Raw genomic sequence first — 25,355 nt, forward strand, 5'->3', positions numbered from 1 at the left:
TTTCTTTTTCTCTATTTATTTTATTCCTAATGAAATGTCGTTTGACATAACGTTTGAGAGCCGATATTTGCGGCGGCTAATTTCGTTTGTCAAATTTTTTTTAAAATAATTTTTACATTTTTTATGAGTTGCCGATCACTTACCTGATCAATAACTTGTATTTAAAAATCGTTGTCTCGGTCGGTTGTAAAACATCTAGAATATGTCACAGTCCGCCAAAGTGTATTTAAGTTTTGAGAGGGCTACTTTAGTCAAAACCTCAAAAATATTTGTCCCACATTCCTGCCACCTGTGCCGTAGTGATTGAGCATAACAAACCTAGAGACTCTGTAGCATAATTCTATACATTAAAAAAAAAACAATCGAAAATTTAACTCTTCTAATCTCACATGGAAAACAAAAATCTAATATAAAAGTTTCATAGCTCAAACTAATCTCAATGGAGGTTCCTTTCTTTGGACCACTATTTAGCTTGTGATCCACTGATCCTTGTTTCTTAAGATAAAAGGACCATGGCCTCCTTGATGTCATGGACTGGAGCATGCCCATGATTCCATGTCTCCAACTGTATATCACTATGGAACGCCAGTGGTTAGGCCAACCAAATAATATTCTTCACATGTAGTGGGCAAAACATCTCTATCTCTTTCAACAAAGTCGTAGAGAATTTATAAACAAACACTTACTCATTCGTACCGTCCAACAAATCACAGGGAAGAGATCATGAACAATTGACAATAATAAAGTGGATGGAGAAAACCAATGGCCGATGCATAACTTTGCATCATTATATAGCAAAACAGAAGGCAGCAAACCCATCAAGATTTGTGCAATGCAACTTGGTTGCATGGCAGAGGTTGGAATCACAAATAACATCTCTGGCAAGAAAGGGAAAGCTGTAAGTATATCTTGAATTCCTCAAACCCTGCATTAGCATTGGCAAAAGTCATTACAATGCACAATTAATTAAATTTGACTAAGTATAAGTGAGAGAAAAAATATTAGATTATATATTTATATTGACAGAGGGACTTAAATGCTTGTCAAACAAATCAGAATTTGCCACACACACATAAGAAAAAGAATAAATTAGAATTTACAACCTCCTGATCTAATAACTTCTTAGTTATTAGATCACTTTTCTAAAAGCTTAGGCGGATAAGAAACAAGAGACTTAAAATATTTATTGTTCCAACAATTAGCTTCATAACCATCCTTTCTTTGCTTCTCCTCTGCCCTCCTTAACTGGTCAACACTGCCAACTAATCACGTCACTTGAAGCAAGAGAAGATCATGCTGGTTGACCCTGGGCATAAATTTGTGGCCAGGGTTTACCTCTACTTGGCTATCTTCCAGAGTAGACAGCCCCCGCCAACACACGAACCAAACATGGAGAAAAGAAGAGCTATCAAATGAATCGACTTTGGTTCATAAAAAAGAAAGACCAATAGTAGCCCATGCCTCTTAGATCATTTAATGTGAAGTGGAGAAAAGGACACACCATCTCTTATGCCCTCCTTTATTGTGGGGGACCCCTTAACTTTCGATACTTTATTAAACTTTGGAGTTGCTGTCTTCCAACGCTCCACATGGACTGTGAGATTCTGATCATGAATAGCCTCTCTATCCTTGGAATATATATATATATATATGCTTGTCTTATTGCTAAATATCCATTTGTCCTCATGCCAGAGCCACTACATATTATATTAGCACTGTACCAACTCAACTTAAAAATGAAAGGTTGGACTTGTCCACGACTCAGAGATTAAAAACATACATTTACATAAATAAATAAATAAAAAAGAAATCAAAATCACATTACCTCTTTGATGTTCTTCGCTGATTATATTCTCGTGTATTCTTGTTAACAGTGAGCAAAAGTACCATGTTCATCTAATCTTTAAAATATAAAGCTTTGCTAGATAGAGGCTCTAATAAATGCATCAATCTCTAGCACAAACCATTGGGACTCAATTTAGACTAACAGCTTAATTCTTTTGGTTTGGATCTTACTGATAGATTTCCATTTAGGCCCATATGAGACTATTCTTCACATATTAACCTAAAAAAAGTTGCGCTCTTTCCGCGTCAAGTACTCTATCCATACAACCAACCCAGAGTTCTTAAGAACTGTTTTGGCAAATGAGTTGTGCTATTGACCTGACAAGCTGTACCAAGATCACCTATCTAAGCCTATATCTTAATACTAAAAGACCTCTAACAGAAGACCTGATAACAGCTACTGATAAGCTGGAGACCAAAGATAGTGACACAATATCTGAAGTATTTTCCAAATTTCTGTGTATTTGCTAACTGTTTGTGAGTTCAGAATAAGATTATCAAGAACAATTTTACATCAGATAACCTTTCTTTGAAAAGCATCTCCCATGATTGCTTGTCTCTAGTCTTCTGAAATCAATATTAGTTTGCAATCAAAGAAACCAGGACGTATTCAGAGTTGCAAACCAAAGGAACAAAAGTAAGCTTAGCTTAGTAATTGGGAGCAGAGATTTCTTGTTATGATTGATATTAGTCCGTCAGAGAGGTCTGACTGTTGATTAAATTACCAGAAGAATGTCTCTTTCATGTATTATTTCTGGAAAGGAGAGCTAAATTAGTAAGGGAGATCCAAAAGGTTACCTCTGCTGATGATGCAGTTTCCCTTGCAGATCGACTTGTTTCTCAATTTCCCTTCTTCTAAACAAATCCTAGCTGAACTTTTAGATAACCAAGTAGCAAGGCTTGGGCAAGTCTGCATGAAGATATACAAAAAGAAACCGTGCAGAAAAAGTTAAGATATGCTGCTGACAATTTGTCGGAAATAACAAAATAAAAGGATTTTTCCAAAAAGATGTTCAAACTCGAAGTGTCAAGATTTGAGCAAGATCCTTTTCCCCTCAGTAGGAAAGCTGGCAATTACGTAATGACCTTAACAAAATGAATGCATAATGAGTCTCTCTATCCAGAAAAACTTAAATACCTTCCTGAATTGAGTGGATATAGATATAGCATATCTGTCCAATTGCATTCAACACACAAATAATCAAACAGACATGAGATGTGAGAAGCCTCAATATAAGACAAAAGTATATCATAGATTGCACTACCAAAGTTACATGAGGTAACACTCATCAACTAAAGCAAATAACAAGCTTGTCAAAAGACTCAACTATAAGTGACAAAAACTCAAGATATAAACTGTAAAGATTGAGGCATTAATACACTGATAACTCATTAAACTACAGTGATGGAAGGACAAAAGAAAATGAAGAGAACTACAGTAGAGAAGAACAAAAAAGGGTTATATAAGATTCCTTAGGTTGCAGGCAACATTTTAAGGTTTAAAATTTACCATCCTCCAGCGAATCTTTAACAAATTATTTTGCCATCTTGGATCCTGCATGTCAGGTTCAATCTGGTTTCATCCCACCGACGTAGAAGCATTAACTGGAAATGTACCATCTCATCTGCAGTTCAGACCTCTCATGCTCAATGGGCAAACTGGGGAACGTGTTAGCTGGTGTTGGCCAATGGTAAGGGAGAGGACTTTGTGGTTGTGTAGCCAGTTGTGGTGTCTGTTGCATGTAAACCTGCCTCGACATAGGGTCTGTAAATGCTTAGTGACTGATTCTTCAACACAGTATACGGATCCTATACTAGGCATATTAAATTTGCAAAAACGCTGGCTTTTACTTCAGCCAAAAAAAACTAACATTTCATAATGTAGCTTATGTACATAAAAATTCCAGATGGTTCAATAAAGCTGATCAGATGTGGTAAAACCGTAAAAGAACTTCAATATGGCTCCTAGCTCATTAAGAACCTGGATGCCCGGTGCTGTTCTTCACAAATATATGCAACTGACAGGTGCAAACCATGGAATCCATTCTGCATAACCCATATATCCATGACTCTGGAGTAAGTTACAAGTAAACCACATTTACATCATGTAATTTGTGCTTTGCTCATTTGGAACTGCTAAATTTTTCGCTAAAAAATTTCTTCTGTAGCTGGCTCTGATGTTGTGATCAGCTTCATAAACACCTTGGGCTGTTCTTACTTACTGTCAGTGGGGAAACTGGAGTTTAGTGACATTTCTATTTCCTCAAGAGAACGCCCTTTTGTTTCAACAATAAAGTACATGGCAAAAACTGCTGAGGACAGGGAAAACCCACCAAATGTTGCATAGACTGCTCCAACTCCAAACTTGTCTACCAACTCTAAGAAAAATAACCCCACCAAAAAATTGCAAATCTGTCATCAGGAAAGACAAATTGGTGAGCATCATGGAAGTTGAGTGATAATGTGAAGAATCCGAGTCAATGCACTTATCCTCATCCTGTCTTATTTGTAATAACAAGTTCAATTGGCAAGTCAATGTATTGAAAATTGTAAATCATCACCAAATCTGAAGTTAATTGCATATCAATGCTAACGTTATAATTGATTAACAGGTTGCCTAAGCATGTATCCAAATAAGCTTGCAAGGATTCAGCTTCTGCATTACAAAGAATGAAACTATGTTGTGGAAAAAAAAAATTCAGATACATTTTAAAAGCTTTTCTTGCACCATAAGAGGTGAGAGATGGTTTTACATCAAAATGGTAACATAGATATCCCAAATCTCTTTGCAGGAAAGCTGGATACTACAATAGAACAAATTCAATAAAACTTTCAATTGCAACTATTTTATTTGATTTAGAAAGCTTAATCTTAATTAGATTTACCTTGATAATGAAGTAAAATCCATCATTATTAGATTATTTCTTACTTCTGTGTAGTCTTCATGATTGCACTTCATCCTAATTGCTCTTTGGTGGGCTTTCAAATGTGAGGGGACTTTTATACTCTTGCTCTACTATCTAACAAGAACAGTATTTGGAAAATTATTAATCAAACTGTCTTGAAAAATGGAACGTTCAAACTAAAAATTTTGGCACTCAAGAATCAAGATCCATAAGTTCACTTTAGCAAGATGCTAAAGAGTTCCCACAAGTAGAGAAGAGCCAGTAAGAGCCAAAGGGGTCATGGCTCTCCCTAAAATTTGTAACCTTTATACAGTACACTTAGGTCATCATGTAGTGGCCCCTCATTGAGAAGTTAGGTTGCCCCTTATAGAGGCATCACTCTTCATTTTAAGTTATAAAATAATGGACTTGTACTATTTGTAAACTATAAAATAGTTGGCTTGTACTATATTAAGATTTTAAATTCTCAATCCTAATAGAGATGGGATATTTTGCCTTGTCTCACAAGACTTCAAAAAGTGAGATTTTTATTAGTATATAAAATTATTAGCTTTAAATTAGCTCTTCACAGCAATAAAAGCTGAAGCTGTAACTTTTCTTAACCTTTCTTTTCTACAAACTTTCTCATACAAACTCTCCTTCATCCTTTTCCAAGCCAACAACCCTAAATAGTTGAGAAAGATACCCCAACGTATAGTGAAGACAAGAGCCCAAGATAATACATATCTTTTCTAATAGGCTTTTGGTTATATCAAACATGTTAAATTGTAATGACATCATATTAACATTAGCCGTTCTACAAAATGAACTAGTGTTGTGTGGTCTGTGACTTTTTTCTACAACATGAAAAACTCAATAATTATTCAAATCCTTTCTTAATCTGTGAAAGCTCAAATATACAAAATATCGTAATAAATTTATTTTTTATTACTTTTCAGGTGCAAATTTTTGGCATCTTCATTAGGAAATTATCAATTTAGAGATAACAAAACACAAAGGCAAATGAATTGGTGTCACCTAATCCCACCTCATTAGTCAAAACTGCCAACCTACATTTATAGGAGAAGTTCCCTCAAAAAAAAAAAAAAAAAATATATATATATATATATAGGAGAAGCAGGATGTCTTTGGTGATTCACATGGATTATCAAGATTTAAGAGTGAAGGATTAAAGCAACTATTTGGACAGCACAAGGAGTTCCCTACAGTCAAGAGAGGTAGTCTGAGTTGATGTAGCTTGATATTTTCTGAATATGTATATATTTAATATTTATTACCAGAAAAACAGTTTTATTGTATGGATCCTTTTCTGCCATTCAACTCTACTATTATAATTACAATTCAAAAGAATGGTATGGCTTGTATGAATCCTTTGCTCCACAACATCTAAACTTAAGTTTAAACTGCAACAGCTGCATCATTCTTCTGAGAAAATTATCAGAGAAAATAGTGAAGAATAAGTGGGATGATAAAAGGAGAAGAATGAAGGATTTTGTGCAATCATGCATCTGTACGAGAAAGAACACATACATCACTACATCAGTACAAATAGCTGCCATTCATTTGTTTAACACATTAATAAATGAACAAAAATTTGCAGACTACTTGAACTGCATTGTACTTATAAATTGTATTTGTTTAGAAAGATAGACAATTCTACACAAGCATTTGAAAAATATGCACAAATATTACCATTCTGAAGATAGCATAAGGATAGAAAGTACATTAAATTTGAGAACAGATACATGCATACATACCCAGTGTACGGCGAAGCTAAAGCCCATAATCTTTGGGCGTGTTAGGGCACTGCTCAGCTCAGGTATAATAATACCTGTGACCGGTCCAGCACCTATCGCAAATGTAAAAATATACCTGCCATGTTGAAATGAGAAAACATTAGCTCCCTGCAAGAAAATAAAATGAGAAAACATAAGGACAGAAAGTACTTAAACAGGTCCAAGTCCTGGAATTGTCAGGGTCACATATTGCAGTGCCACACATAACCACAAGACAAATGAACAGTAAAATATCTAAATAGAGTGTTTCATTTGAATCAGCATACAGCAGAGCAACACAAACATCCGTATGTTATATACTTGCCTCACCTCATATAACCTCAACCAAGACTGATTCTTAAAGCATCTTGGAAGAGCAACAACTCAGCATGTGAAGATGAAGGAAGCCTCCACTACTATATGAGGCTCCCAGAAACTTATTCTTGGTTGAGGTATATGAGGTAGCCAAGAATACCTCACAAAAATTATTCTAAGATAGACCTCACAGAGAACCAAAACCAAGATACCAGTATAAATATTATTAGACAAAGAGCTTCTAGTAATTCAACTTTATCATAGGTAAATAGGGAGGACTATGAGTAAACAACTCAAATCAACAATCAACATGCTTCTTACTCCAAGCTACATCACAGCCAATTATATCTACTAAAACTTACGAATATGGAGCATAGCTAGTTTTCCAAAGGTAGATAAAAATTAAGGAGTTCAAAATAAAAGGGAACACCTAGAGCTGAAAAGAGATATACAAACAATGTTATCATATGATTCTAGTAGGTATTAATATGCACATTGACAATTCTATTTTTTAAAAGTATGCTCAGCCAAAAAGGAACATTCACTTTTAAAGTAACAGGTTCTTTTTTAGAATCTTCCCTTGTTTAGAGTTCATACAGAGCCTCATGATTATATCCAGCACAAAGCCATAACAGAAGGAACAGGTTCTCTTCAAAAGCCTTACTCTATGATGAAACGTGCCATCATCTATTAAATTTCCATAAAGCATAGCTCTATGCAACAAGCATACACTGCACAAAAAGAATTACTCACGTGAGAGTCCCAATTATTGATAGACTATGGCTAGACCCTTCATCTAGGGGAAAACTAATGGCGCTCACAATAAGAAACATCGAGCAGGCCTGTTCCAAAATGGAGAGTTAACATTAAAACTCAGAATAGAAAATATTAAGGGTAATGGTTAGCTTTACAGAATAAAACCAGGCTATTAAAGCAATTTTAAAAGACAACAGTAACCCTAGAAAAAAATGTTAGAGTGAAGGATCCTACAGGGATAAGATAACAGTATAATTGCCATTTAATTAAAATGACTTGTGCTTGCTCTACCAATATTGTTTTTTGCTCCGTAAAAGACAATCCACAAATATGAATACTAGATCTACTACCACATATATACTATATACTATATAGTATATACAGTCATATCCTTATTAGATGTACTTACAACTTAACATCAGCATGATAAGTCAAAGATAAGATAAAAGATAATGAGATATAATATAGTAAATTAGTCTAAAGATGGGATCTGGAAACACATTTAAGAGCCAAATTTGAGCAGCATATGGCAAACACCCCAGCTCTCATATGACTGCCAATAAAGGAGACTACAGAAGTCATCCACAGAAATTTGCCATCTCCCAAAATCTTTTCAAAGCCCTTAGTAATAAAAATATAAGACTTCTGTGCATAAACTATTGCTTATAAAAATATGGCAAACATCCCAGCTCTCATTTGCTGCCAAGATTTCAGTACAGAAATATGGCAAACTAGTTTGTATTAGCAGTAGGAGGTGTTATAAATCATGAACCTTATATCTTCAGTATATATTTAGGTGCTTGGTGATATGTTTTAGTAAATTTTGTGCAGTTTTGAGTAAAAGAGATTAGTTAGATGATTTAGAAAATTGATTAGTTGACCCACAATATTTAAGCTAACTCTAAATTATGAGACAAGCTAGAAGTTGTGTAGCATCCTTTCTTTGTCCTTTTAGACAAGTCAAATAACCACACATAAATCATAGTCATTTGAATATGACACAAAAGAAAATTAAAGTCGCATCAACTAAAACAGATTACTTGCATTACCTGGGGTACTGACACTATATGATTTATTATTTTTGCTAAAGCCTAAAACATTTAGTTTTAGGTAGGCACAGTATCAATACTGTTTTAAGGACAAGACATCTAAAAATACTGCCCAGGATATTTCCAACAAACCTTATAACTCCATGTTAGCTTCTGCATACAGTATTTAAATATGGACTGATCATTAAATGGTTCAGTAGAAACCATATGACGGTTTAACGCTCTACTATAAAGGATGAAAGAGAAAATAGTCAAAATACAAACAAAAGGAACAAGATAGTTATAACAGCATATGCGCACCATTCCCAGGTAGCTTCCAATCAAAAGCCTCTTTCGTCCTTGCTTATCCATCAGGTATGAGGCAACTAATGCTCCTACAAACCAAAGAAGCCATGAGCTTCCTTCCAAACAAATTAAGAAAAAACTTACAATGAGTATCATAGTATTTTTCAACCTCCTAAATTTGTGATCCCGACAAATAAGCTAGCCAAAGCGCCACTAGTAATTCCAACATCTTGAAAGGTTAAGGACGAGAAGTAAAGAACCCCGTTTATTCCAGCAAATTGCTGTAGAAAGAAAAGAGATCCCCCAAGAAAAGCAACTGGAATCATGTAACAATATCAGATCTTCAACATTTCTCATTCTTAGGCTATAGATTCCAACCAAACAAAATAAAAAGTGAGCTATAAGAGAAGGAAAATAGATATTGAAATGAAACTCTACCAGAAAGAGAGAGAGAGAGAGAGAGAGAGAGAGAGAGAGAGAGAGAGAGAGAGAGAGAGAGAGAGAGAGAGAAGAGGAGCATAGCTTACAAGTGATGATGCCAACAAAATGAAAATAGAAAACCTACACAATATAGTAAAGGAAAATCAACTTACTTTTCTAAAACTAAGCGTAAAAGGAGTTTATCATACTCAGAAAGACAACTGGACACCCTCACCCTACATCAAATTGGATAAAATAGTCACAACACTAGGCTAAGTAAACCTAAATATATAAATCTATGTTATCTTTCTAGTAGGCAATTCCATCAACAAATGTCTAACAACTATTCATTATGGAGACGTCTAATTACACTACCATGTAGTACAACCTCCACATAACCTAAGCCCCTATTTATGTCCTACAGACATACTTGTGTCACACGAGATGACAAGGATAGAGCAAAAGTTTTTTATAGGCTATATCTACTCTGGAGCAATGATAGGCACAAGTATCTAGGGAGAAAGCATGACTTGCTTCCTACGAAGTACAGGCACCTCTCCCAGGAGCAAGTGTCTGTGTCAGACACGAACACGTGTCGATAGGGGTGAAAATAGGTTAGATTAGTCTGACCCGACCTAAAACCGTATCCGGATCGAACCGGATACGGGTGCAAATTTGTTACCCGTCCCGGATTTTAATTCAGATACTAATAGAGATTTAGAAAAGAAAACTAGATCTAGACTTGGATACAGTTTTATATAATTTAGTCGGATTCAGATTCGAATATCGGATATCCGTTTACCCATTTATATATAAACAATTAAAACTCTCTAATCTCTAACCGAGTCATTCATCCAACAAACCTCACTCAGTTGCCACCAAAGCTCCATGGTCTTTTTTTTCTTCGGCTGTTTGTCCTCCTACCTCAATCGTCTCGTCCTCGCCGATGTTGACTCTAGTGAGTCCCCCTCTGTTGTGAACTTAGTTTCAATGGAGAAGATTTGGCTGGAAGGGAGAATTAGAAGAAGAGAAATAAGTGGGCCTTCCCTAAGGGTCTAGGAGGGTAAGCTAGTCGAGAAGGTTAAAGGCGGCATAGTCATGGTATGAGAGAACGAGAGAGAAGGAGATAAGAAGATTCTAAGAAAAAACTTAATTCTTTCAATAATGATCATAAGGTTGTCTTCCACATATTTAGAGACTAACCTAGCAAAACAGTCAAAAAAAAAAGCCTTAGAAACAATACAATTTCGCCAATTACGTTCAGATGTGCTAAATACGTTTTCTGTATTTGCGAACATATGCAGACGTTTGTACGTGGGTGTTCGAACACAACATTGAACACACTAAATACGTTCTTTGTACTTACAAACGTATGCAGGCAACCAAACGAGGCGTTTAAATGCGACTTCACTTCACTGTGTTCAAATGTGAACGTCAGAGAAACAATTCTTTAAAAAACAAAAGAGACTCAGCTCGAGATAATTAGGTATAATTCCAATCATATCTCTACCATACTTCCGCCACCTTGTCCTTAAGGTGTGAAATCAGGAAAGTAATTAATGATGTTCGACTCGAGCTCCCATGTAAACTCGTCGGACGGCCTGTCTATCCACTTCACCAGGATCTCCGTCTCTAGTCGTCCTCCTCGTCATCTCCTATGCCTAGCCAGCACACGAACTAGCTCTAGAACTCTCATCTCTTCAATCGGCTCTGGTGTATCCAAACTTACTATCTAGTCAAAGCCTACTCGAGCCTGCAGCAAGGACACATGGACTACAGGATACATCTGTGACCCCTCCGAAAGCTCCAACCTGTACGCGATGGGGCCAACTCGCTCTAATACACGAAAGAGCCCAAAATAGTGATACGCCAAATTTTAATTGCACATCGATCTCAGTGTCACTTACCGATAGGGTTGAACATGCACAAACACAAGATCTCTAACTGCGAATTCTAACTCGCGGTGTTGGCGGTCGTAGATTTGCTTCATGCGATTCTGCGCCGCTGCCATGTGAGTCCTAAGCCTCCGTAATGTTGCGTCCCGATCGACCAACTCTAGATCAACCTTCGTCTACGCCGCTGTCACCTCTGGGTCATATGTCCGTAGGGAAAGTAAGGGTCTGTCATACACTGCCCCAAAAGGTGTCATCCTTATGCTAGTGTGAAATACAGTATTGTATGACCACTCTGCTCAGGGAAGGTAATCACACCATCTTCTTAGCCACTCTCCGATAAAGCACTGCAAATACTGCTCAATGTCTCAATTAACAATCTCGGTTTGGCCATCCGTCTGAGGGTGGTAGGCCTAACTAAGGTAGGCCTAACTAAGGTCTAATCGGGTCCCCTGAAGTGTGAAATATTCCATCCAGAAGTCGCTAATGAAGATTCTATCATGGTCGAACACGATAAAACGCGGCATGCCATGAAGCTTGGCAACGTCGCACACGAACACTTTTGCAACTACCTTTGCTGAATATGGGTGCGCCAGGACTGAAAAATGAGCATACTTGCTCACTCTGTCTACCACGACGAAAATGACAGAATAACCCCTCACTAGCAATAGCCCCTCAATGAAGTCCATTGAGATATACTCTCAAATGCACTCCAGAATGGCAAAGACTGTAGTCCCGCTGGCCTCAAGGAATCAGCCTTGGCCCGCTGACAAATATCGCAATCCTGCACGAATCTCTTCAGCTCCTTCATTCCAGTCCATATACAACTCTAGGAGAGCCTTTTGTAAGTCCTCAAGAGGCCCTCCTATCCCGCCTCCAGTGTTGAATGGAAGAAATCCATGAGTCGTCTGCAAAGCATCGTCCGCAGATACCCGAATGAGACCACGATCCAACAACAGTCCTTCTCTGCTCTCAAGCTCAGGGTGGCCCATGGGGTCGCTTCCCAACTCGTGTATCAACCTGAACACCTCTGGATCCGTGGTGCCTACAGTCCTCAAATTAGCAAGGAAAATACGGGTACTGAATAAGCCAACAACTCAACAAACATAGGCTGTCGTGAGAGCATGTCCGCGGCCTTGTTTTATGTCGCCTTGTTTTTCGTCCCCTTCTTGTACTACAATTCATAGTCGTATCTTAATAATTTACTAACCCATCTCTACTACGCCGGAGTGTGAATCAGCTGCCCCATAAAAAATGGCAAACTTCGCTAGTCCATTCGGATCACAAATAGTCGTCCAATCAAATATGGTCTCCACTTAGTCACCGCGTGTAGGAGAGCAAAGATCTCTCGCTCGTATGTAGAAAGCTATTGTGACCTCTTTGATAAAGCCTTGCTGAGATAAGCAATCTACCTCCCGGACTCCATAATAACAGCCCTAATACCCGACTCGGATGCGTCACACTCAATCACAAATGGCTTTGAGAAATCGGATAGCGCCAACACTGGTATGGTCACCATGGCAGTCTTCATCTCCTCAAATGCATTTGTCGCTACCTTGACCACTAGAAGGCGTCCTTCCGCAATGAAGTGAGAGGTGCCGCAATCTTCCCATAGCCTGCCATAAATATGTGTCGTACCCTGTCAAGCCAAAGAACCTTGCAGCTCACAAACTATCGCCGGTTGCAGCCACCCAAGCATACATTATACCTTGCTTAGGTCGGCTGCCACGCCTTCCGCTGAGATAGTGTGGCCAAGGTACTCTACTCTAAGCTCTCCCCAAAGGCATTTATTTTTCTTCACCTTCAGGGAGTGATCTTCCAACAGCCCCAACACTGAGCACAAGTGAACTAAGTGTTCCTCTCAGGTCCTACTATACACTAAGAAATCATCGAAAAATACTAACACATACCATCTAAGAAGTGGACGAAATATGTCGTTTATCATCTCCTGGAAGGTTGCCAGTGCATTTGTCAACCCAAACGGCATTACCTCAAACTCGTAATGTCCGTCGTGAGTTTGAATGTCATTTTATGGACGTCCTCCGCTCGCACATGAATCTGATGATAGCCGACACAAAGGTTGAGCTTGCTAAAATATGATGCTCTTATCAACTCGTCCAGCAACTCCTCTATGACTGGTATCGAGTACCGATCCGTGACGGTGATAACGTTCATTGCACGATAGTCTACACAAAAATGTCAACTCCCGTCCTTTCGCATCAATAGTATCGGCGATGAATAAAAACTCTGACTAACCAAAATAATGCCCTGCTACAGTATCTCAGCAACCAATCTTGATATCTCCTCTTTTTGGATGTGAGGATAACGATAGGGTCATATGTTGACTGGTTTCACCCCTAGAATGATATCAATCCTTCGATCGGCGTGTTTTACAGGTGGTCTTCGTGGAACCTTAAACATGGCAGAAAAGTCAATCAACACAAGCTCTAAATCATCACATGTACCTGAGCTAGGAAGGGCCTCAAGTTCGATCGGTACAATCTAGAGGAAGTATAATAGCACACCAACTTAGGGAGCTCCAATCAATAGCTGAAGAGGGACTCGACTGCATCCCAACCCCGTCAAGCCGTACAACTCGTCCATCTCGCCAAAAAATGAGCCGCATCTGTGAGAAGTCAGAGGTTACTGGGCCAAGGCTCTACAGCCACTGGTCCCAAGACCACTTCCGCTCCTTGAAGAGCCAATGGATATAAGTCCACGATAAAGTTGTGGCCTTGCACCCGAATGAGACTCCGGCATATGCTGTCAGCCTGGAGTTTGGTGTCATCGTCAATAGTCACCTCGAAGCAAATAGTGGGTTCCACCTCAAGTTTGATCCTCCGCACGAGTCTCTTTCAAGAAATTGTGTGTGCTTCCTATGTCGGTGAGGAGACATATGCACTGTTTCTTGACTAACCCGTCTAGCCATAGGGTCTTCGGGGCGCTCATGCCTGAATATGCGTGCATGGAGATCTCAGCTAATACCTCCTCTAGCTCCTTGTATACCTCCTCCTCGGTTTCCTTAGTCACCAAGTCATCACCATCAACCTCCTTCATGTCCTCTTCATGCCCATCAATCAACATAACGCTACCCGTCACCTTGGCACAACAATAGCCCAGAGTGAACCACTCGTCGCACCTGACACATAACCCCTTGGCTCGTCGCTCTTCCACCTATGCAAGTGTAAGAGTAAAAACTCCACGGGTGCTCCACCTCCTTAGACTCCTGGCACAAGCCTTGGAGCGATCCTTGGCCCTGGTTTGGCCACTAGTGCTCTCACGGCTGCACTCGACGTGCCAATCGCCCCAGTCGCCCGTGGCGTAAATCTGCTGTTCTAGTCGAGCTTGGTAGCATTCCTCAAGGCTTGATGCTTCTGATCCATCCTAGTTGCATTTTCAAAAGCCTCGCTCAAGATCCTAGGTCATAGAGAAATTACATCAGCCTGGACCTCCTCGCGCAACCTAGAAATAAAAGTATTGATCAGAATTTCTTGCGGCCATTAAGGTCGGTACTGACTACTGATTCACTCAAATTCCTCCTGGTAGGCACCAATCGACATCTTTTGGACAAGCTTTGATTAGGTGGCAATATAATCCTCAAAGCCTGCGGTTCCAAAGCACTTAGATAGGACGTTTACGAATGCCGACCATCCATCGAACACCTGGTGGACGCTCACGGATTGATACCAATATAATGGCCCGCTCTCCAAATAGAAGCTCGCCAATAACACTTTGGCATCTTCTATTGTCCCTTGATACATAAAAATTATTCAGCACGAAAAATCCAATCCAAAAGATTACCTCCTTGAAACTTAAGGAACTCGAGTCTCGTCGTTCTTCCGCGTATAAGATTGTCAAGCCTTATATCATACAGAGTTCAAGTCTAATGGTAGGAGGATGTAGGATTGGTACATTGTGCTCTCGATGCCTCTGGTCATCTCTCTCATGACGCAAACCAGGGTCATCTAGATTTGGCCAACCCAGGGCTACCTCAACGCGGTTGGGATTCAAATCTAGACGTGCCCCTTCGGCGCATCTTGGTAGATCCTAGGGGGTTTGGTAAGATCCTCTAGGGTCGATTGGTGGTGGTAGTAAAGGTTCGTTTTGGACAAGGGCTGACCTAACTCCCGATTGAGGCAACACCATCGCAGCTAGATTTGCCGGCATTGGAATTTCTAGCATGCACACGATGGTTGCGACGTTCCGCAACTCCTCCCTCATGCCTCTCATCTCCTGCTGTATTCGATGTAGATCCATCATTTGTTGGAAAAGGGAGACCAAAGTTGGATCCACAATAGGGCATGGTAGGCTCAATCTCTGTGGATACCTCTATAGTTGTGCGTCGATTGGCCATTGCTATTGTGTTGATCATGGGTCCGAGAACTAGTGGCTCTGATACCACTATTGTGAACTCGATTTTAATAGAAAAGATTTGGCTGGAAAGGAGAATTAGAAGAGGAAAAAGTGGGCCTTCCGTAAGAGTCTGGGGATAAGCCAGTCGAGAAGGTTGGAGGCAGCCGTGGTAGGAGAGAGAGGAGAGAAGAAGATTTAGAGAAAAAACTTAATTCATTCAATAATGATCATAAGATTGTCTTCCACATATTTAGAGACTAATCTAATAAGCAAAACAGTCAAAAGAAAGCCCTAAAAATAGTGTAGTTTCGATGATCGCAGTCGAGCACGTTAAAATGTGTTAAATACGTTCTCTGTATTTGCAAACGTATGTAGGTGTTCAAACGTGGGCTTCGAAGATGACATCAAACGCGCTAAATACGTTATCTGTATTTGCGAACGTATGCAAGCGTTCAAACGCGATAGTCAGAAAAAAAATTTATTCTTTAAAAAACAAAAAAGACTCAACTCGAGATAACTAAGTCCAATCCCAATCATATCACCCTCCTTCCTCTTTCTTTGCTCTATCATCTTCTTTGACGCCACCGTCGTCTCCTCCCACCACTCCATCTCCAAGGGCGACATTGTTTCCTTCCTCACCCCTAACTCCTTCCACTTCCCCATGTGCTTCCTTGCCATCGTTTCCCTCGGAGTCGCTTTCGTGGCAAGCGCGCTTGATGCTTCTTGTTAACAAATCATAGTAGGCTATCGTTTGACCCATGTATTGTTATTTTCTTACAGGTGAATATGTTGCTTAAATCTAGTATTAAGATCACTTTGGATGCAAATCTGATTTATCATCAACTAATTTGAAGTCTCTTGATGAAATTGAATTGGGATTAGTGATTGTCGCATTGCTAAAGCCATCAACAAGATCTTATCCAAGAAAATGAAGCTCATTGGATGAATGGAGCGAAGGAGGTTCTACAGAGATTCACGATTGTCACATTGATAAAGCCATCAGCTTGGTGAATAAAGAGAGCTTGTCTGGTACTTCTTCTATTGTTCTTAATTTTTGTAAGCCAAAAGAGAACATGATCCTTAATAAGTCTTAGATCATCATCAAATTATGGACATTGACTGGGGCGCCAAAAAATCCAATAAAAATTTGAATAATTTATTTTTACTGACTTATAAATGAGGATTCAACTTATACCAAGAAGTCTATAAACTGATATTTCAATAAATAGCTCTATATACATCACCAACAGTGGTCATGCCGGTGGTGGGACGGCACCTCACAAGGGTGTGCATGGCACCAAGCAAATGCCAACCCATGCTGATATGGAGCCCATTTTTTATTTTTATTTTATTTCCATCAATTATTATTAATTAACTTTAGTATTATTATTATGCCAAGAAATAAAATTATCGTGCTCAATATGATTGAAGATTATCGACAGTATTGAACGCAACATTCTCATGCTATTTTTGTGCTGGCAAATAAAGCCTTTGATCTTCCTCATCATTCTACGTTCAACTAGATATTAGTTTTAATTATTAAACTATTATCAATTAATATTAATGTTCCATTATATTATGAAGTGTTCAATCATTAATATTAATCTTAATGAATGTATTCAATCATAATATGTGTTGAATAATATTTATATTTGACTATTATTTTATCTTTAATAAAATAGGTTATTTATAAAAATAATCTAGAGATAAAAGAATGTAATGTAAGTTTTAATACATATATCAAAGCAAAAATCAAATATTTATGTGCTGAAGACCCAAAAATATCTTTAAATATTCTAATTTTTTTATTAAAATATGTCAAATACATGCTAGTGGCACACGGCGGTGTGCTGGTTGACATGCCCTGTATCGATCAGCACATGCCGATAGTGGCACAACACAACCATTGTTGTGCATCACAATTACCCCCAAACAAAAAGGTTATAGGAAATCTTTTCATAGTAAAGCAACTTTTAGATGTGAAGGCTTTAATAAAAAAACAGAAAAACTTATCTAACACCAAAACTTATAACAGAACAACAAAATACATATTCTGAATGACACCTTCACGAGGTCAACAAAGATATATCTGAGACACTTAACAAGGTCTACAAAGATGTCGGGCTAAGAAATTGATCATATAAAGTAAGCCTTGCCAACAAGAAGAAACAAAACAAAGGGCAGATAATGCTCAAATATAAATGCAAAACCTCTATTGTGTGGCTCCACAAAAATTTCTGACCAACTAGTCTTTGTGCCATCATTTTTAACAACAGATTCAATTTCTTCAATGGATTTCTCAACTTCTGATCTACCCCAAAGTCTTTCTATAGTTCTTCTAGCATCGTCAAATCTTCCTACCTACACAATGTAAAAAGTTGTTTAATAAAAACACAAAAGAGGTACAAAAAAGGGAAATTATATTAGATTTATAAGATACCTTGCAAAGCCAACGAGGACTCTCGACAGCAAATTGCATGCCAAACATAATAATAACACCAGGAACACATGCAATCAAGAGCATTGTTCTCCACCTACAGCATACATATTAATGTCCACTGCTAAATATATTCAAGATATATAATAAGTACAGTTGTCAGCAATACCTAAAATCTTTACCAGTACAAGTTCAAATCATGATCATATACAGAAAGATGTATAGCTTCAAAATTACAACAGAAAACATCGGCAAAATGCTTAATGTGTTACTTCCAAAAATTCACAAGCTCTATTAGTTAGATAAAGAAAATAGAGTAAAAGCATATAAGACACATGGTAGTGTGAAATAGGAAGTATGCTTCAGTTAAAGCGGTGGAATGCATAAAATTTTAAGCCTCCATTTACTTAGGAATAACTTTTTTCATTCTGTAATATAATCCAATATTCTAAAATAACAGTTAAACATTATAATAGTCATATTCCACAATACAAATATTATTCATCAAAATTACATTTTATACCACACAATAATTTAATTACCAATTTACCATTGATATCTCAAACCAAAAGGTATTTATCGTAATTATATAAAAAATAAATATATTTTTCTATCTTTTTCTTCACTTTATATTACATCAAAGGTAATTATTATAGTCTAACTCTAGAATATAAATAAACATAGGAAGTTATTCCTAAAATAAATCTCTCATTTTAGTAATAATAAATAGGAATTATTATTCCTATTTCAACCCTATTCCACGTGTGAACAAGACCTAAAGTTAAGCACTGATCTGCATTAATTAGAATTACACTACTTATTGTGCCCTCTAAAGTCTCAATACATGAATGTAAGAAAAAGAAGCTTCAGTCTATAGATGTGAGTTAGTGAAGCATATAGAACTAGTCAATAGTGGAACAAATCTCATTACAATCTCAAAACATTTACAAATAATATTAAACTATAAATTTGTTTACGTACTTTTTGCATCGATAGCAGCATATGAATTTTAACTAATGATTAGCACATTAACAAATAGAAATATGAGAAAAGTGCCTCACCAATGTGGATCACTGTCAGAAGGAATCCCCAAGGAAAGTGATGCAATTATCCCTAAGCAAGTTCCAATTTGACAAAGAGTTCCCAAAGAACCTCTGTACTTTGTCGGCGAAACCTGCATAATATGTTCACAATAAATAAAGAGCCAAGAGTACATTAAAAGAATGTGTAACACCTTGAAGCGTCTAGTTGTGAAATTGTAAGGAACCCAAACAAATTTCTTATATGTCAGGATACAAGAAGTTATAGCAATGATAAAGGACTACTTAAAAAGTTGCCTTACTATCATGTAATGGAAATGTAGAAACTGATTTGATATGTAAATAACCAAGGTTCCCAGTTTCGATCGATCCCGAGTGGGATCGACAGCCGAAACCAGTCGGTTTGCTGGTTTCGGCTGGGGTTTTGGCCGTTTTGGCCGAAACGCCGGGGGACATCAATAATTGATGTCCCCACCTGCCTCTCTCCCTTTTCTCTCTCTCTTTTCTTTTTTTCTCTCTTTCTCTTTTCTTTCTTTCTCTCTTTCTCACGAATCTCTTACTCTCTTTCTCATCGACGACTGAGTAGTGAGCAGATCTCCGCCTCTCCAGTGACCTCGACCTCCGGCAACGTTCTCCGACCTTGGGTAAACTTTTTTTTTTCATTGTGCAGCAGCTGCACCTACAGCAGGTGCTACAGGTGCTGCAGCAACAGTGCAGCTATAGCAGAGACTTCTCTGCCAACAGAGCAACAGCAAACTGCTGCTGCTGCTTTTCAGCACAGCAGCAGAAGCAAAACGGCAGCAGCACCTGGTGCTGCTTATGCAGTTATACCTCATAAATTTTAAATTATTTTATATTTTATTTTGATTTTTGTTTATGTTTTTTAGTTGCAGAGCTAAAATATCAATGGCTCCAAAAGAGAAGTCATATGATACCGACATTAGGTGGCAACATTGCAGCACTATTGGACAAGATAAAAGACGCGTTAAATGCAACTGGTGTGGAAAGAAAATGAATGGTGGTATTAACCGTTTGAAAGAATTTTTAGTTGCAGAGCTAAAATATCAATGGCTCTAAAAGAGAAGTCATATGATACTGACATTGGGTGGCAATATTGCAGCACTATTGGGCAAGATAAAAGACGCGTTAAATGCAACTGGTGTGGAAAGAAAATAAGTGGTAGTGTCAGCCGTTTGAAAGAACATTTAGCTGGAAAATAAAGAATATTTAGCTAGAAAATAAGGAAATGTAGCAGCTTGCACTCAAGTGTCTTTGGAAGTTAGAAAGCAGATATTGGCTCATTTAATTGGTAAAAAGAAGGATAAATAATCTGCACAATAAAGAATATCAATGATTCGTGAAGAATTGATGCATAATCCTGTACACATTGATGATGATAGCAGTGAGCAAAATGAGGAGAATAAGGAGGAGAGACAGATGAGTAGAGCAATGAAAGAGAACAGAAATATGCATAGAGAAGAGGAAGAGATGAGAAGAAGCACTGGTGGTAACTTTCAGAGATTTAGATCAGTTAATATACGAGAAGAGAGAAAATAGGAACAGCAGTTCTACCCATAGGACTCCTGGTGTTACAACAGAGTCTGAAAATATTGGACCAATGGATACATATCTTTAGAAAAAAAAAAGGGGTTGTACACAGACTTCTATCAAGACAGCTCTCAAAGGAATTAAAAGTGCAAAAAAACACATTGATAGAGCTATCTCTAAATTTTTCTTCTACAACCATATTCCTTTCAATGTAGCTGATGACCCTTACTATCACACTATGGTGGATGCTATACAATCAATAGGGCCTAGTGTTCCCCCTCCTAATTCAAATGATATTGCTACTAAATATCTAGATTCGGAGGTAGATAAACTTCATACTTATATTGAGATATTTAAACGGTATTGGGATAAATTTGGTTGTATACTAATGTGATGAGTGGAGTACACAAAACAGAAGAAATACAATTAATTTCTTAGTGTACTCTGGTATGGGGACAATATTTTTGAAGTCTGTGGATGCTACTGCTCATTTCAAAAATGCAGATTATATTTGTCAGTTGATGGATGAGGTGGTACAAGAAATCGGTGAAAAAAGAGTAGTCCAAGCAGTTACTGATAATAGGGCAAATTATAAAACTGCTGAAAATTTACTGATGATTAAAAAACCTCATTTATATTGGACGCCATGTGCTGCATTTTGTATTGATCTGATGTTAGAGGATATTGCAAAAGAGCTTAAAATTGACATGGTCATATGTGAAGGTCAGAGGTTAACAAATTTTATATATAACTATGGTTGAGTCCTTAATTTACTCAAGCAGATGACTGGTGGTAGGGAGATCATCAGATCGAGCATCACTAGATTTGTCACTCACTTTTTAGCCTTAGAGAACATCATGCATTACAAGGATGATATTATGCGGATGTTTACATCATAGGAGTGGTCTATAAAGATTAAGAATATGAAACCTAAAGATAAATCTTTAGGTGAAACTTTAAAAAATATGGCTCTTGGAAATACATTTTGGGATAATATTACAATTGCCACAGTAGTATTTGAGTCTCTTGTCAAAGTATTAAGACTTGTAGACAGTGATGACAAGTCTGAGATGGATTTCTTATATGAGGCAATGGACATAGCTAAAGAATCAATAAAAAAAATATAGACCAAAGTTATAAGAAGTGGTGGAAGATGATTGATTCTAGATGGAACAAATAACTACATAGAAATATACACGCTGCTGGTAGGCATGCTTTTAAGTTTTAAGTTTTAATTTACTTTTATTTATGAATATTTAAAAATTTGAATACTTACAAATTTTAAATTTCTCCAGGGTATTTTCTTAATCCAAGATTTCAATTCTCTAAAAATGTCGATAATGATAGTGAAGTCTTGTTGGGGGTTAAAAAGATAATCAGCAAGCTTGAGCCTGATATTCATAAACAAATCCTGTGCGATAAAAAAGTGAGTTATGATTCAATTAAATAATTTTATTATTATTTGTTTCAAGCTTTAACTTTCAATATAATCAATAAGCTAATAATATATTTCTGATTTCGATGGAGAGATATAGATTGAGAGTTGGGCAATTCAGTACTGCTAAAGTTGCTGCAACTATATCTCATAACACTCTAGTTGAATGGTAGTCTATTTATGGATAGGAGGAGGCACCAAATTTGACACCAATAGCAAAGAAGATTTTAAGTCAAACTGTGTCTTTATCACAGTGTGAAAGAAATTGGACTACTTTCTCCTTAATCCACACAAAAACACGCAACCGATTGATAATGAAAAGATTTGAGAAGTTAGTTTTTGGTTATTATAATATGAGATTGAAGGAGAAAAAATTAAGAAAAAAAGCAAAAAATGAATAATTGATTGATTTAAATCATGTTTTTAATGAAGAAGACCCCTTAACTCCATGGATCAGAGAAATAGAAGACAGGTTATTAGATAACAGAGATAAACCCATAGTTAGATGAAATATCGGAAGAGACCACGACGTAGGCAGAGGCTGGTACGAATCATTCAGCAGCAAGAAATAGTCATAATAATACATATGGTGATGAGATCGTTCCATCTACATTTGTTGAGAAAAGTCAAAAAGGCATAAGGAGTGAAGATAAAGAAACTGAAGATATATATACATATCAGCGACGTGGTCATGAGATGCATCTTGGTTTCTATAATTATGGTAATCGAGTATTTATTGTTTGGAGCCATCACAAGATCCATATGCTAGTTATTATCCTTAGTATCCTCAGTATTCTCAGGCACAAGATCCAAATACTGATTATTATCCTCCTCAAATGCAAGTCACACAATAAAATTCATACAATATAACTAGTATGATGGAATCACTTTTTAGAGCATCAGGTCTCAAACATCAATATTTACAAACTTATGGTAATTATGATGATGAAGACTATAGAAATTTACGAGAACCAGCTCGGTATTCATCAAAGTTTTAAATTTTGAGTAAATTAATACATTTTTTAAAGTTTTTAGACTTCATATGTGAGTAATTTTTGTTTTCTTATTTTTTGTCATTTTTTCTAAATTTTTCTGCATTTTTCTGTATTTTTAAATAATATTTAGAATTTTATATAATTAAAAGATAGTCCGATCCAATACGAACGGCCGATACGTATTGTTTTTCTAGACGGCCGATACCAATTTCGATCCCGATACTGGGAACCTTGTAAATAACAAAACATTATTTCAGAGAAAACCTTTGCCCCTCCATGTCCTTTCGGTTATTTGTTTCACTTCCTTTCATTTCATTGGAAACAGTCACAAATTGGATTAATCATTTGGTCAATTAGTATTCAAGGCCCTTGTAACCTTGAATGATATAATCAAGGACCAAACTGACTGTCAAGTATGAACAACAACACTATATATAAGCAAAAACTGTAAAGTGAAAAAGATTGAGTACTGAAACAAATATGGTGTCCGCTAAAGGTAGATCAGCAATACAAGATTCTGTTTCTCTGTATCTCAAACTGCTGTTTGATAATGTGAAATTTATCTATCACAATTTTATCTCTTTTTATATGACAGTCTAATATACTCATAACATCTTATTGAAATAAGTTTAGATGTTATCTGCAAACTTTCCTACCAGGATCTTCTAACAAAATTACAATCAGAGATAACTAATATGACCTACAAATTATGCTTTAACAGTAGAATAAATAATAATAAGAATAAGAATAATATTCTTTTCACACCAGTTTGTCAGGTATACCAACATTGAGATACTATGTGGTTGTAAAAATATGTTGAGATACTAATAAAGTAATGTGCTTATAAGAATAGAAAAACTTCTCTCAGGGAATTTGAGGTAATCGGAGAAAGGTAAAGTAGAGCTATATTGCACATATAACACAGATCAACATGTACACCAGCATAAGAATGCAAAAAGAAAAATGCGAACTTTATAGGTGAAGGTCTGTATGACATGTAACTAACAAACAGAGAATGAAGAATGTCTGGTTTCCATGATATCAAATAATTAAAAAAGTAGGACGCCTATCCAGATTCATTCTTTTGTTTGCAACATTACCTCAGAAATATACAGTGGAACAAGTACAGTATTTACGCCAATCCCGAGGCCAACAAGAAATCGTCCCCAAAGCATTTCATCCAATGAATGTGCTTGTGCACTGTAATCTAATCTGATAGTCAGTATCTATCAGGAAAAATAAAGCTATGCTTACCAACACTTTACAGACATTCTACAATTAGAATGATATTAGAGGGTAAAGAACCTCAAAAGTGCCCCAAGAACCAATGGTATTGTATCAATTTGTAGCGTGCGTTGACAACCAAATTTATCAATGAGAGACGCGGAGCCTAAGCTTCCAAAAAATGCACCAACAATAAATATGCTAACCACGAGACCTTCAAGAAAAGAATTTCCTTCAAAACCAAGCTCTCCTGCGACAGCTTCAATAGGACCATTCATCACCCTGAAGTCAAATAAAGCATCAAGATTTGCCAAGATTGAAAATAATAGAAATAATAAAAGATAAGCTGTTGAAAGAAACGAGACATCATACCCGACGTGATTCAAAATTTCCCAAAGATTCAAAACTTGAGATCAAGACTCACCCAATGTGATACCCAAAAAGGAAATTAGCCATCGATGCCGTGAGCACATGAGGAAAAACCGGCAACCAACCAAGGCCGACCCCTCCTTCTTCTTTCTTATTATCATATCGATCCTCATCCAAATCTTCAAAGAAACCCAAGAAAGAAATGCCTCAGAGGAGGGCAAAGAAACAAAGAGAAGGAGAAAAAAAAAGACAATTAGAAGAGAAACCCAAGACCTGGGTCTTGGGGTTCCGGGTCCAAGGATGGAGGAGAAGACTTGTTTCCTACTGCCGCGACTCGTAAATCTTTCAGTGCGAGAGAGACAACACGACCAAGCGAGGGTTTGCATGCTCCTCTCTTTCTAGGACTTCTTGGGAAAGGAGAGGGACGTCTAAATCGGAAGGAAGAAGTCGAAATTTGGGGGTATGAATGGTAGAGAATTGTGGGTGATTGCATCGCGGAGGAGCCGGAGGAGGAGGAGGAGATCGAGACGTCGATGGAGAGGTGGCGACGAGAAAAGTAGTCCGTTGAATTTTGTGATCCCGACTCGGCGGAAGAGGGTTTTTGGATAGATGGGCCCCACCAATGAAAGGAAACGGTCAGAAGGATCAAGGGGGACGTTTCTGCAAAACATGTTTTTCTTTCGTTGTGTACAGTGTACTTCATTGAAAATG

General features: G+C 37.4%; 1 protein-coding gene across 2 annotated transcripts; it reads right to left on the reverse strand.

The window, feature by feature from the left end:
* Window positions 1-625: 625 nt before the first annotated feature.
* On the reverse strand, window positions 626-25,218 carry LOC140773366 (probable plastidic glucose transporter 1). 2 transcript variants are annotated; one of them, XM_073115879.1, is made up of 14 exons: window positions 24,918-25,218; window positions 24,700-24,823; window positions 24,357-24,557; window positions 24,152-24,251; window positions 19,095-19,207; window positions 18,037-18,130; window positions 17,807-17,957; window positions 9,101-9,247; window positions 8,947-9,020; window positions 7,595-7,683; window positions 6,509-6,623; window positions 3,356-4,257; window positions 2,644-2,755; window positions 626-878 (listed from the first exon to the last, which is right to left on the reverse strand). In XM_073115879.1, the coding sequence occupies exons 1-12, from the start codon at window positions 25,135-25,137 to the stop codon at window positions 4,060-4,062; spliced, it is 1,626 nt and encodes a 541-aa protein (XP_072971980.1). In that variant the 5' UTR covers window positions 25,138-25,218; the 3' UTR covers window positions 626-878; window positions 2,644-2,755; window positions 3,356-4,059. The 2 variants fall into 2 exon arrangements, with proteins under 2 accessions (XP_072971980.1, XP_072971979.1); XM_073115878.1 differs by having other exon boundaries at window positions 626-925.
* Between the last annotated feature and the right edge of the window lie 137 nt (window positions 25,219-25,355).

Source organism: Typha angustifolia, chromosome 13 (assembly GCF_048772165.1).
Source record: "Typha angustifolia cultivar Huaian chromosome 13, ASM4877216v1, whole genome shotgun sequence".
Taxonomy (NCBI): Eukaryota; Viridiplantae; Streptophyta; class Magnoliopsida; order Poales; family Typhaceae; genus Typha; species Typha angustifolia.

Coding starts and splice junctions, on each gene's coding strand:
- LOC140773366 (XM_073115879.1), bottom strand. CDS start 25,137: ATGCAATCACCCACAATTCTCTACCATTCATACCCCCAAATTTCGACT. Junction 9,021..9,100: donor CGGGATCACAAATTTAGGAG/GTTGAAAAATAC, acceptor TTTGGTTTGTAG/GAGCATTAGTTGCCTCATAC. Junction 4,258..6,508: donor TTAGCTTCGCCGTACACTGG/GTATGTATGCAT, acceptor TCCTGATGACAG/ATTTGCAATTTTTTGGTGGG.